Source organism: Aptenodytes patagonicus, chromosome 6 (assembly GCF_965638725.1).
Source record: "Aptenodytes patagonicus chromosome 6, bAptPat1.pri.cur, whole genome shotgun sequence".
Lineage (NCBI taxonomy): Eukaryota > Metazoa > Chordata > Aves > Sphenisciformes > Spheniscidae > Aptenodytes > Aptenodytes patagonicus.
The window spans coordinates 10193340-10205519 of record NC_134954.1 but is presented as its reverse complement, the minus strand read 5'-3'; the positions used below and the strand labels follow the sequence as shown (position 1 = coordinate 10205519).

The following is a 12180-nucleotide window of genomic DNA, read 5'->3' as shown; positions in this document are numbered from 1 at the left end:
ATAAAGATGACTTCAGGAAGATAAGAGCAGTAAAGTAGCTGTACTCCAGCCTTGCCTTTGAGATTACCAAGTATAAACTCATGCTCCACATGAGCATAAACTCATTTCAGTGGTGGTGATGCCAGCTTTAACGGTGCTGAGTTTCAGCGAGACTCTTTGGACTCACTGTTCCTGAAAACCTTTAAATAAAAAAGGAACTGCCTGTGTTTTCATATGTATAGCAGTATGTCTATAACAGGCCATCAATCCAAAAATTCCTATCATTTGACTGACTTGCACAGCACAGAGCACTGCTTGCACTAGAAGATCCCCGTGCATGCAAAGCTCAGCATCAGCCCCAATACCTTGTTCTCAATTTCACAGACAGCAGAACATGAGGCTAAATTCTGCACTCAGTTCTGCTGTCGTCAACCTTAGGGTGGTACCACAGAAGGGACAATTTAATCAAAACCAGTATTTTCTTACTATAAATAATTAAGATTTTAAACACATTCTGTTCTTTGTCTCTGTATACTGCCCACGGCTGCATGCTTGCATTGCTTCAGTATGTCAGGCTTGTCCTCACTATTTCTGGGAACCTTCAAATCAAAGGAGGTGGAAAATTCAATCCTAGCTTTTTTTTTTTTTTTTTTTTTTTTTTTAAAAAAACTCACACCAAAGGCTTGCTATTCCTGGATGTTGATTTTTTGGGAGGGGAATGCACTATAAATACAGTTTAGGTAGGAAAGCCTGAAACGCATGTTACCGAGAGATGAATCACGCAAATAAAATTGACAGGTTATTCTAGATATCTGGTACCATGTCCAGTAGTAACGGCAGAGACATGTTTCAGCGCAGAGCCACTTGTTATAAGTGTACTTAATAGTAATTTTTAAGATGGGGTGGATATTCCGACTTTTGAAGATACTATATAGCAATTTTAATAGCAGTTGCTAACACAAAAGCCTCAAAGCTATATAATTTGTACCAATAAAGTAAATTGCCTTCAAAGTGGCAGGAAGAAAGTCAAAGGTAAACAAGCCACAACTGTTTGTTATTTTAACATTCCCTCGAAGCAATATAAAATGACTTCTTCAAACCTTTACTACTTCTTAAGTAGTTAATAATTAAGGTCTAAAGGCACTTAAATAGGTCTTACACCATATAATCAGTATTATTTCCATTGTGTTTTCAGTTAGATGAGGCATTAAAGACCTGGCCTTTGCCTGCTGACCAGATAATGCATTTACCTACACAAGTGCAAATCCAGAGTAGCTCCACAGGCTTTATTTAAAATCTTGACTGGAAGAGGAGCCTCAGGACAGTAATTTTTAAACTTCTCTGCTGATTTCTCCCTCACTTCTCATATGCCAATAAAATGGCTACAATTTGCAATATGTAATTTCTCCACTGGGACACACTGATAGGAATAAAAAGTTTAAAAATTAACAGCTGACTTCATCAATGCAATTATTTGATAATGTATGGCAATCTCAGAATACCAGGAGCACTGGTCAATACTAAAAGGGAATATGAATTTAAGGCTAGAAAATATCTCAAAAGCTCAGATTCAGCCTTCAAAGAGATCAGATATACTGGAAATATTACAGAAAGCAGGTCTTGCTGAGGAAGCTTATTCTACTGTCAACCCAGTTATGCTGCAATGGCTTGTTAGTATCAAATTAGGAAATCCAAGTCATTCTTTATGTACAAGTAATTTTTTTTTTCTCCATATATATATATATATACTAGAAAGTGCTGGATTCTACATTTTTCCTCATTTTGTTGGCATTACTGCTGTTTCCCTCTCGCTTACAGTATGTTGGAGTCACTAGCATTTATAAGACTGAATTTGGGGTTATTCTAAAGTGGCAGTAAAATGGATACTTTTGCATCGTAGCAAGCACAGCACGTGCAAGGATTCTCAAGTAAAGAATGAATTCATACTGTACGTCTTTTCCTAGACAAAGTTTCAGAAAACTAAGCTTAATCTCAAAATAACATCACCTATGATGAAATTGAATAATTCTGAACATCTAGAATATTTTAGTGTTTTGTGTTTGCTTCTTACCGTTCTAGAGCCACTGCTGCAAGATGTTCTTAACTGAAGGTCAGACAAGTTTTATACTCGCTAAAGCTGTCCCCCAAAATACACATTCAGGACTGCACATCATTAAAGGATGAAGGTCCAAGGGCTGTCCTTCAAGGCAGAAGTTTATTCCACTGCTGAATTTCATACAAGTTTGATCTTTCAAACTGCACAGCCACCTGAAATTTCCTCCCCACCCCCTCAATAAATCACAGCCAAATTCCGGCCACAACATCTGGACCCAGCTCTTTAATGCCCCAAGTAACGATAAACACTCAGATATGAGAAGGGGGTACAGACCAGTATGTGAACGGGAGGAGGAAGAGGCAGGATACAGAATTCGGAACCAGATTTAGACTTCAAGTTCCTCAGTAGGGTTACATCAGAAACCAATGTCAGCTGGAAGAGACCTCAAGGTCTCTAGTCCAACATTTGCTTGAGTAGGGACTGTCACAACACTTGAGCACGCCCATCCTACCATAACCCTTGGCTGGCTGGACTTGGAGAGAAAAATGAAAATAAAAATCAGCGATAGCACTTTATGTTGGAATAAGCATGGCATAAGAGATTTAGTGACCAGATATGCTTCCATCTTCCTGAAGCTTGTCAACCTTTTTTGGAGATAGCACTAAATTCAAGGAAAGTGTTTTTGCATTAATAATACATTCTCAGTGACTGAGAAGCAAGGCAACTTCCCCTCATTATACCAATAAAACATTCAGCACTTCTGGCTTTTCTTCCTAAATCCTCCAAGTAGCTACATTCAGTAAATTAACCTTACCTATTGAAGGCTGATGGCGGATAAAGCCAGTCTAAATCGGCTTCCAACAGAGGGATGAAGCACAAGAGGAAGAATCACAGCTCAAGAAAAACAATTTTCCAAATTAGAAATGCTATTCCATACTTTCCTGATTTCTCGCTTTGCACATGCTATTAAAAATAGCAAGTAAAACGCCTTACTTCTGAAAGTACACATCCCGACGCACACACAGCCCTCCCTCGGCCGCGTGGTTCAAGGCACACCGCAGTATTGCTCCCTCCACGCTCTGAGAAAACAGCCATCATCTCAAGCCACAAGATCTCTACTGAAACATGACGACACCGTAAATAGTTTAATTCAATCTGAAGGAAAAAAGCCGTAGCTTTCAAAGTTTAGCCTGTATAAATATCGAATCATAAGGTTCATCCAAACCTGGGACCCAGGAGAAGAAATTCAATGAATTAGCGTGATGATTTGTACTCTTCCTGAGTATAAAGAGCACTTAGAAAAAACAGGGAAATAGGAGCTATAAAAAAAGGAAACGTCCTTGTATCACTGACAGGAAAATAGTAAACTCTTTCTTCAATCATTTTAGTATAACAGCTTTATTAAAATCTTTATACTTTGAGTGAAAGCATTAATTATTATGCCCATCAGTAATATTTTTCATTGTCAAATTGCCTTTTACCATCCTAATAAACACCAAGCTTTGCATGTAAAAATTAATCATGTTATCTCATTTATAGGTCAAAAGACACAGACTAAAATAGTTTCTGCAATTCTCCCTAAATAACTAGCTTTTGCATATCAAATTTTATGGCACATTAGAAATGAATGCAATTCAGACAGGATTTGAATAGCTGAGTAGATAGAGAGGGAAAGATAAGAGCAGATAAGAAAAATCTTGCAGTAAGCTAAGCCTTTTGAAAAAACCTGCTTAAAGAAAATCAAGTTTCTTTTTTTAACTTCTGGACTGTAAATGAACTAAGGATGAAACAGTTTTACGCAGGTCATCACTCAAAGTATCCACAGATTACAATTCTAGCCACTATACATACAAATGGTACATCAGAACAACTTACTGCATTAAAAAATCTTTTTAAATTACTCCAGCATTTCATTCAGCCTAAATGCAACTTCCACAGCTCCCACGTAACTCCTGGAACTGGGGTGGAGGAATTTGTCTGCTTCTTGGGTATTTTAATAATAGCCAGATGACTAAGTCCTCCTCCCATTTTTATAACATAACACTAGGGTCCTCTTTCCCCTTTGTTTTAATAATACGGTGGGTTCGTACGTATGAAGGAATACGAGCATGGCCGCCTTTCCCTCCTCATTATGAGGCCCATTAGAGCACAGATGCTTTCTGGGGTACCATGTCTACTTCCCCCAGCATCAGATAGGCTTGGGTCATCCTCTCATCCAGAAGTTGCAGATGCCTGCCCACCGTCTTTCAGCAGCTACCAACCGATGGTTAATAAAGGTATTAGACTGTTATCTGCTCTTCTAGGTGGCAGCACATAGCCAAGGTTTGCTCATTTGCTAGTCCCACACAGCAACCTGAGCTCTTACCGTCTTTGAGCCCTCCTAGGACACAGTCGTATTTGTGTTGTGTTTAATATGATTTCTAATGTAAGAGGAACGGACATTTCACTTGCTTTCTGAAATGCATTAAAGAAAAGCGTGCATGTGGTGCTAGCTTAGTGCCTTACACTCCCCTCCCGCATCTTTCAGCGGAGATTGAGTCTGAGGCACAGGAGCAAAGCAATCTTCACAGCACCCCGCTCCAGCCTCAGGGATAAGGTGTTAAGGTCAGGCAACCAAAGTGTTCCCCTGCTATACAGAAAGCTGGTGCCCATATGGAAACGCACAGCGTGGGGCACGGGGGAGATATTTAAAAAATCAGGCCATTTATTTACATCCCCAAACATGCTTCCCTGTGTCAGGCTTCAGGCAGCCAGTTTGAGAACTGCTGGCCTCAGTAACATGTCCTGGATCTCACACAGCACATCACTGTGAAATGCAGAGAGCAGGCAGCTACCTTCTCTATGGAAAATGAGCTTCTCGGAGAAGCCTCTGACCATCTTGACAGAGATGTAAATGTTCCCAAAGAAAGGAACGGTTTCATAACAAAAGTGACTGTGCCACTACTTGGTTTCCATTACAAAGAAGTAACCAAGACGACTTGTATGACACAGTCTTCACCAAAGTGGTCTGCATTACTTCAACACACAAATGTTTGTAAGTAGGTAATATGTGCTGCAGACTCACCTCTAACAAATACCCAACACGTCAGGAAGACACATGATGAGGTAGGTTTTGACATGAGCATCCCAAACAGCTTCAGGACATGAACTACAGCTGGGATCACTAAGATCTTTTCCTTGATCATTGAAGAAAGCCACAAAGGTGCAAGAGTGCACAGCAATCTCCAGAACTGCATGTTCTCACTTGCCACCCTCTCTCACCTTGTCCACAAAGCCTGTCTGCAATCCTAGCATTCATCGGCTCTTGTTGGGTTTTGATCACAAGTTCTTCAAGGTGAAGATTCTGTCCTTTACAGACATAACAGAGCTGCGCAGAGAAAGCTTGCCCACAACGCTAGGTGGCCAAGGAGGCTTCAGAGCAGCTCCGGTGGGGACAGATGGATGAAACCACCCTGTCCATTCACATATCCACAAAACAGCAGGATGCAGAGAGCTCAGACCTGTTTGCCAGTCCCAGGAAGGGCAACTCTGTGCCCAGGGTAAACTGGATCTTACTATTGTTTTACAGGACCTCACTTCAAAGCCTGAACATTGCGTGTCTATGAACAGCAGCATTGTGGCTTTCCTGCAAAAGCAAAAAGCCTGCTCCCAGCATTTGTGACTGGAGAGAGAACATGACTCAGACAGCACCACTGTGGCAGCATCTGCCTGGGACAGTCGCTCTGCAGAGGTGTCCTCTGCAGACATCTCCTCAAAGCCCTGCTGCTTTGGGACTCTCCAGCAGAAGAGAGCTCTAAGGCCAGATCTCCTGGCTCCTGCCACCCCACCCTCTGAGCAGAAGGATGGTGTTCCTGAGGGAAGACCCACTGCATGGAGGATGTCTCTCCAGCCTGACACTACTATCCAACAGGGCAGGACCATGGCTCAGAGGACTCACAAGAGCACCTCCAGATCTCAATGGGGTAGCCGACAATGTGCTTTAGCTTTGCTGTCCCAGTAGACCAGCTGGCAAGAACAAGTCCTGCTGTATTTCCCAGCTAACAGCATGCATCCTGTGCTGTCAGCAGCCTGCCCCACTCCCAGGTGGTGAAACTTCACCAGGGCCACCAGTGCCCAGCACTGACCTCCAGGGAGAACAGAGAGCACCAAGAACTAGCTGGGCCCTTGCAGAAGGGCCCAGCAGGCAGCATGCCCCTGCCCCCCATGCAACATTGACACATCAAGTTCCCACCCCCCACCTCAGACAAGGTAAAAGTAGTAATATGTCTTTTTCACTGCCAGAAAGGGATTTCCCTGTGTCTTCAGGGCTACAGAAAGGGGTATAGCACCTGTGGAGGAAGGGAGGCCTCCCTGCAGTCCCTCTCCGCTCTGTCCAGAAGCCCAGAGATACGTTCCACATCGTGCAGCTTGACTCTTGCTTTGCTGATTTCTTTCCCAGCCTCTAGTCTGAACATCACTCTGTGACATTCCTTCCCCTGCTAAGAGTCTTTCTGACTGTGACTGAAGAATCTGGCAAATGACCAAGTATTCTTTAACCTCCACATTAACTATTGTTAGCTTTGGCAAAGCCGAGCTCCTGGGATGCCTGGAGTGGTATCGCTTACTGCTGCAGCCTACAGGAACTGCTGTAGTGGCGAGATTCAGAGAACAGAGATCAGGTAGCAGATGCAAAACAGAGTCCTCACCCACAAATGCCCTCCCTTCCCCCATTGCCTTAATGAGCTTTGGGAACAACTACAACTTTTAAGCTTCTCCCTGCTGGAAAAAGTTTGGAGACGGTGAACGTGCAGAACAGAGTAAGTCAAAGAAGCTGAAAGTTAGACCTGGCCAAATGTTACCTTTAGACCACCAAGATGTGTTGGTAACATTGCAGATCCAGAGAGTGCTACAATTATTTATCTTTTAGGAGTCCGGAGGAGATAGAGATCTTCGTCTCTAGCCAGGTTTGACTGTTGGAAGGAGGCACAGGCTGCACCACCATCTCCTCCTCAGCCCACACCAGGACCCTCCTGCTTGCACTCTTACTGCAACAGTCCTAACAACAGTAAAGTCCTTAGTCCTGCACCCCACTGCACAAAAACTAGGATATGTCCTTCTCCCCTCGTTCTCATGAATGAGTCCAACCAGTGCAATCAGTTAATCAGTTACGGCTGCTCTGAGCAGCGCCGGAGATGAGCCTTTAGTCCTTTTTTTTTTTTTTTTTACAGAGGACTGCAGGATTTGCAAAGCATCAGCACCAGCCACATTCAGACAACCAAGTTGTCCTGGGATGGCAAATCCTAGGCAGAAACATCCACAGCAGTCACTAGGGACAGATGAATTCAGGGACCAGAAGGTAGGTTTTCTTAAACAGACTTTATGTTGCTTAATATAGCGCACACTTTTCCCCAGTATCTGCATAACGCTGAGTTTGAAATGTTCTAAGATTTGCACCGAGGAAGTCTGGAGGGGTGGGAGAAGGGCTGCAAGAGGAAGCATTTAAAAACCAAGGGATGACTTCAGAGAAACACCGTATAGAAGCAGTAATCTCTTAACACAGGACTTGCAATGCAGAGGCTTGGTTAGTAATGAAAATAAAATGTAAACAAGTCCTTAGTAAGGCAATGCAGCTGCAAGTCCATCTAGGATTAGTCACAAAAGCTGAAAATGTGAAGGGTTTGGGCTGGCTCGTACCTTCCCTCTGGGAAGACGTCCTGCTTTGTGCCTCACTATACACGTACACAAAATTAGTCTGTTAGATCTGTGCACCATAGGCCTTCTCACGCTACTCCAACATTAAGTGAGTTTCAAGAATTACTTCAGTGCCAATGCAACTGGATCCCTGCCGTTAGCGGACTTCATCTGCCTTCTCATTTTCCCATTGAGATGCCAAAGTTGCTTGTGTATTCTCTTTAAGGTCATCTCTACTTTGGACCTGTCCCATTCTAGTACCTTGATTTCTGCTGGTTTGCTCTGAACAGCCCTTTTTTCTGCACAGATAGACGAAACCCAGAGAGTATTTGTTTCCCACCTCTATCCCATCAAGGAAAATCTCTGGTCAGAGCAAACTGCCGAGAATTTTTTGCAGAAGATAACAGAGCAGTGACTCTTGGGATTGTCTTACCCCCTGATAACCCTTCCACCAAAGCCAAGAGCCTGGGAACATGGACTGCTGCAGAGCCTGTCTTGCAACTAATAAACACAAGTACCAGTGGCCCAAAAGGCTGCCTTGTTCAGCTGCTCATTGCCAACTCAGGCAGCGACTGCATCGTAACAGTCGCTATCAGTTTGCACAAGATAGGAACTGGGTGACCCTCTCTCAGGCGCTCCTCTCACCGCCAGCTAGCTGGACCCTTTTTCTTTTATTTTATTGCAGTTGTTACCTTTCTGCCCCCTGCACAACTCCTCCAGCTACACGAGCTCCATCAGAAGTTCCACGGAGAGCCTTTTGCCTGCTTGTGTAGTGCATGACAAGGCACATAATGTGTTACACTAACCTCAGTGTCTATTTGTTCGCACCAAGACATGTACCAATAGGACACGCAAAAAGGTAAACGTGTCCCATCTCAGGTTAACTGTGAAAACAGCGTGGATAGCCAAAAAAAACCAACCAAGGCTAACATGACTGCTGTGAGCTTTTAATTTAAGTCAAGTCTTTGCAGATACATTTTTTTAAAAAGGTATTTACCTGTCCTCAAGCCCTGGCAATTCTATTGATCACTGCCCACAAGAAACTGTACTTTATAGGACATACTGCCTCCATATGATTGAAATAGCTTCCTTCCTTAATCAGCATATAATCAGATATTCCCACACAGGAGAACTATAGCCCTGATTGACAAGACAGTTACAAAAATAAACCTGAGGTTTAAATATAGCTTGCTTGGCTCCCTGGAAGGTATGTAGTATTGTGTTATACAAGTCTACCATCATTTTCCTTGAATTAATATAGTCCATATTCTCCCACTGCCTTGATCACTATCAATTAAACAGCTACCAGATTTATGTTACACAGGAGAGCTGGCAGCTAAGGTTAGGTGGGAATGGCAACTAGCCTTTCCACTGCATGGACTGACTTGCCATCAATACTTCATTGGCAATTAACATTTACAGATTTTGAGTTCATGTACCAGTTGAATGTGTGATGCCTGATGCAATTGTAGAGGTAGACAGGTAAATAAACGTGCAGGACTACATAGCTATGTATGGAAACAAAATATACACGCCCAACACAAAGGGATATATTTGCGTTAGACATACGTCTCTTTGTATGCAAACACGCAAGCTAGGCAGGTGGTATTTAATGATTTCCTCTTTCTAGGGTGGATAGTTCAATAGCACAATACACAACGCATTTCTCCCAATCTATCGGGATGTTCTGATGTGTTAAATATGCAACGTAATGAGGGCAGAGCTCTATAGCCCCGTTCTTCTCATTTCAGAAGAAAAATTGAGATTTTTTTTTAAAAGCCATTCTAATTATGAAATGCTTTTCATCTCTTACAAACCTCCCCGTCGCCGACTGACTAAAAACCATGGGACAGACCTCATATTTATTATGCAAATCCTTAGCATTAAGAAAACAAATCACCAACTAACATCTGTCTCACCCGAAAGGAAAATAAATAAATAAATAAAACCCACCCTTCACCACACTCCACTACGCAACTGACTGAATACCACCCGCCGGAGCGGGAAGGGAAGCGCCTCCCCGAGCCCGCTTCCCTGCCGGTGCTGCAATGGACCTACCACAGCGGCACGGCACGGCACGGCACGGCACGGCACGGCGCGGCGCGGCGCGGCGCGGCACGGCACGGCTGCTCCCGGCCCCGTGCCGCGCACCCAGCCCGGCCACTGCGGTCCTTTCGCCGCCGCCGCCGCGCCCCCCGCCCCCCCCCCGACCCACCTTTCCCTTCCATCGCGGAGCCTTGCGAGCGCCGGGAAGTTGCCGGGAAGTTGCCGGAAGACGCGCTCCCTCCTCAGCCGAGAGCCCGGCGGGCAGAGCCGGCCGCCGCTGCCTGCTCCGCGGTGGGGACGGCGCCGTCACAGCCTCGGAGCTGCAAGCAAGCAACCACCGGGGGAGACGGCGTGAGCCGCCGAGCCCCCCACACCCCCGCCGCTGGGGGGGGGGGGGGGGGCGGGGAGGAAGCGGCGCGGAGCGCGGCCGCGGGGGGAACGCGTTACCTGGGCGCCGGCGGGAGCTGTCCCTGGCGGAGCGGTGCTGCGGGGGCGAGTGGCTCCGCGGCCCGCCGCGCTGCCTGGCGCCGCCCGCATGCGCGCCCCGCCCGCGCCCCGCCTCCGCGGCCCGCAGCGCGGTACCGCCGGGCCCCCCGGCTGCGGGCTCCGCGGGGCGCGGAGGAGGAGCGCCCGCTCGGCTGAGCTGGCCTGCCCCCGTCCCGCGGGGGGGGGCTGTGCCCCACTGCCCGGGAGCGCTGGGTTACGCAACGTGGGCACGAGCACCCGCTTATTTATTGTGGGAGTCCTGCTGGAGTCCTCCTGCCCGAGCTGGGCACGTAAATCATCTCCTGGGTACACAGAGGTGGCACCTGTGCAGCACGACACAAAACACATCCCGGCTGCTGCACGCACCCCGGCTGATTTCCGCAGGTGACGTGTGCATCGCACATGGTCTGAGGCAAACCCCCAGCCCCCAACACTCACATTGGTCAGGTCAGAGGGATCACCCCACTCGCCCCAGCCTCCCTGTATCATATAAGCCAGACTGAGCCCACGACACCTGCCAACATGGAGAGGATCTCTTAGGAGATGCCCCATCTCAGGTTCAGGCCTTCTCTGGACATGTTGTTTCAAGATTAATTATGCTGATTCATAAGACATCCACCCCATGGCTAGTTTGTGCTTTTCTGCTTTTGCATCCAGCCACTGGATTTTGTTCTCCCTTTGACTGCTTAACAAAATAAGCAGTCCCCTGCTAATGAGAAGTTGATAAAAACATTCATACCAACATCAAGTCGCTTCTTCGGAGAACACAGAGCAGCTCCCTAAGTTTGTCCCTGTAAGGAGGTCTCACCACACTGGAATTATTCCTGTAGCTCTTAAGTTTTTCCAGATTTTTCAACTTTGGTACGATGGGGATGATAAAACCCAGTTTTGTGCTTATTTTTATGATTTGTGTTTGTCGTAGTTTAATCTCAGTTGGCAACTAAGCACCACGCAGCCGCTCGCTCACTCCCCCCACCCGGTGGGATGGGGGAGAGAATTGGAAGAGCACAAGTGAGAAAAAACTCGTGGGTTGAGATAAAAACAGTTTAATAATTGAAATAAAAGAATAATAATAATGTAATAATAATAATAATACACAAAGCAAGTGATGCACAGTGCAATTGCTCACCACCTGCCAACCGATGCCCAGCCAGTCCCCGAGCAGCGGCCCCCCCGGCCAGCTTTCCCCAGTTTATGTACTGAGCATGACGTCCCATGGTATGGAATGTCCCTTTGGCCAGTTTGGCTGTGCCCCCTCCCAGCTTCTTGTGCACCTCCAGCCTTCTCAGTCGGTAGAGCATGGGAAGCTGAAAAGTCCTTGACTTAGTGTAAGCATTACCTAGCAACAACTAAGACATCGGTGTGTTCTCAACTTCGTTCTCATCCTAAATCCAAAACACTGTACCAGCTACTAGAAAGGAAATTAACTCTATCCCTGCCAAAACCAGGACAGTGTTACTGAAAAAGCTGCTCAGGGCATCCACTGTGCCGGGAGCTACACATGTAGAGGATAGGTGGCTCCAGCACTACATTAAGTTTCTAAATACAGGAGCAGTAATTCCTCTCTCCTACTGTTTCTTTATACATCCTGATGTTTATATGCACCTTCTCGCCTGCAGCCCAGTACTGGCAAACCAGTCGGCGGTTACACAGGCTCTCATGCTCCTCATTCAAGCTACTGTAACCCATTCTGCAGGCACTGCCTACAAGCTCCCCCATCCCAAAACGCAACCCTGAATTTGGTTACAGAAGTGAGCGTTGTGCACACGATCCCGCCTTAGTACGCGGTCCAGGAGTTCTGAACACCACCTGCTCCAATCTCAGCTACCACCCCACAAGGCAGCAGGGCACATAAGTTAGTGATGGCATATTAGTGCAAAAACATGCCCCTGAAAAATCAACTAGAAAGAGCCCAGATGGATGAAGACCCACCATGTAAAATT

General features: G+C 46.0%; 1 protein-coding gene across 1 annotated transcript in view; it reads right to left on the bottom strand.

The window, feature by feature from the left end:
* The window catches only part of FGF12 (fibroblast growth factor 12), a 239253-nt gene extending 229008 nt beyond the window's left edge, over positions 1-10245 (bottom strand). Inside the window, exons 1-2 of the mRNA XM_076341084.1 lie at positions 10199-10245; positions 9921-10071 (exon numbers count right to left, since the gene is read on the bottom strand). Coding sequence (XP_076197199.1) covers positions 9921-9933 — 13 coding nt within the window. The 5' untranslated portion in view covers positions 9934-10071; positions 10199-10245. The remainder of the gene's footprint in view (positions 1-9920; positions 10072-10198) is intronic.
* Between the last annotated feature and the right edge of the window lie 1935 nt (positions 10246-12180).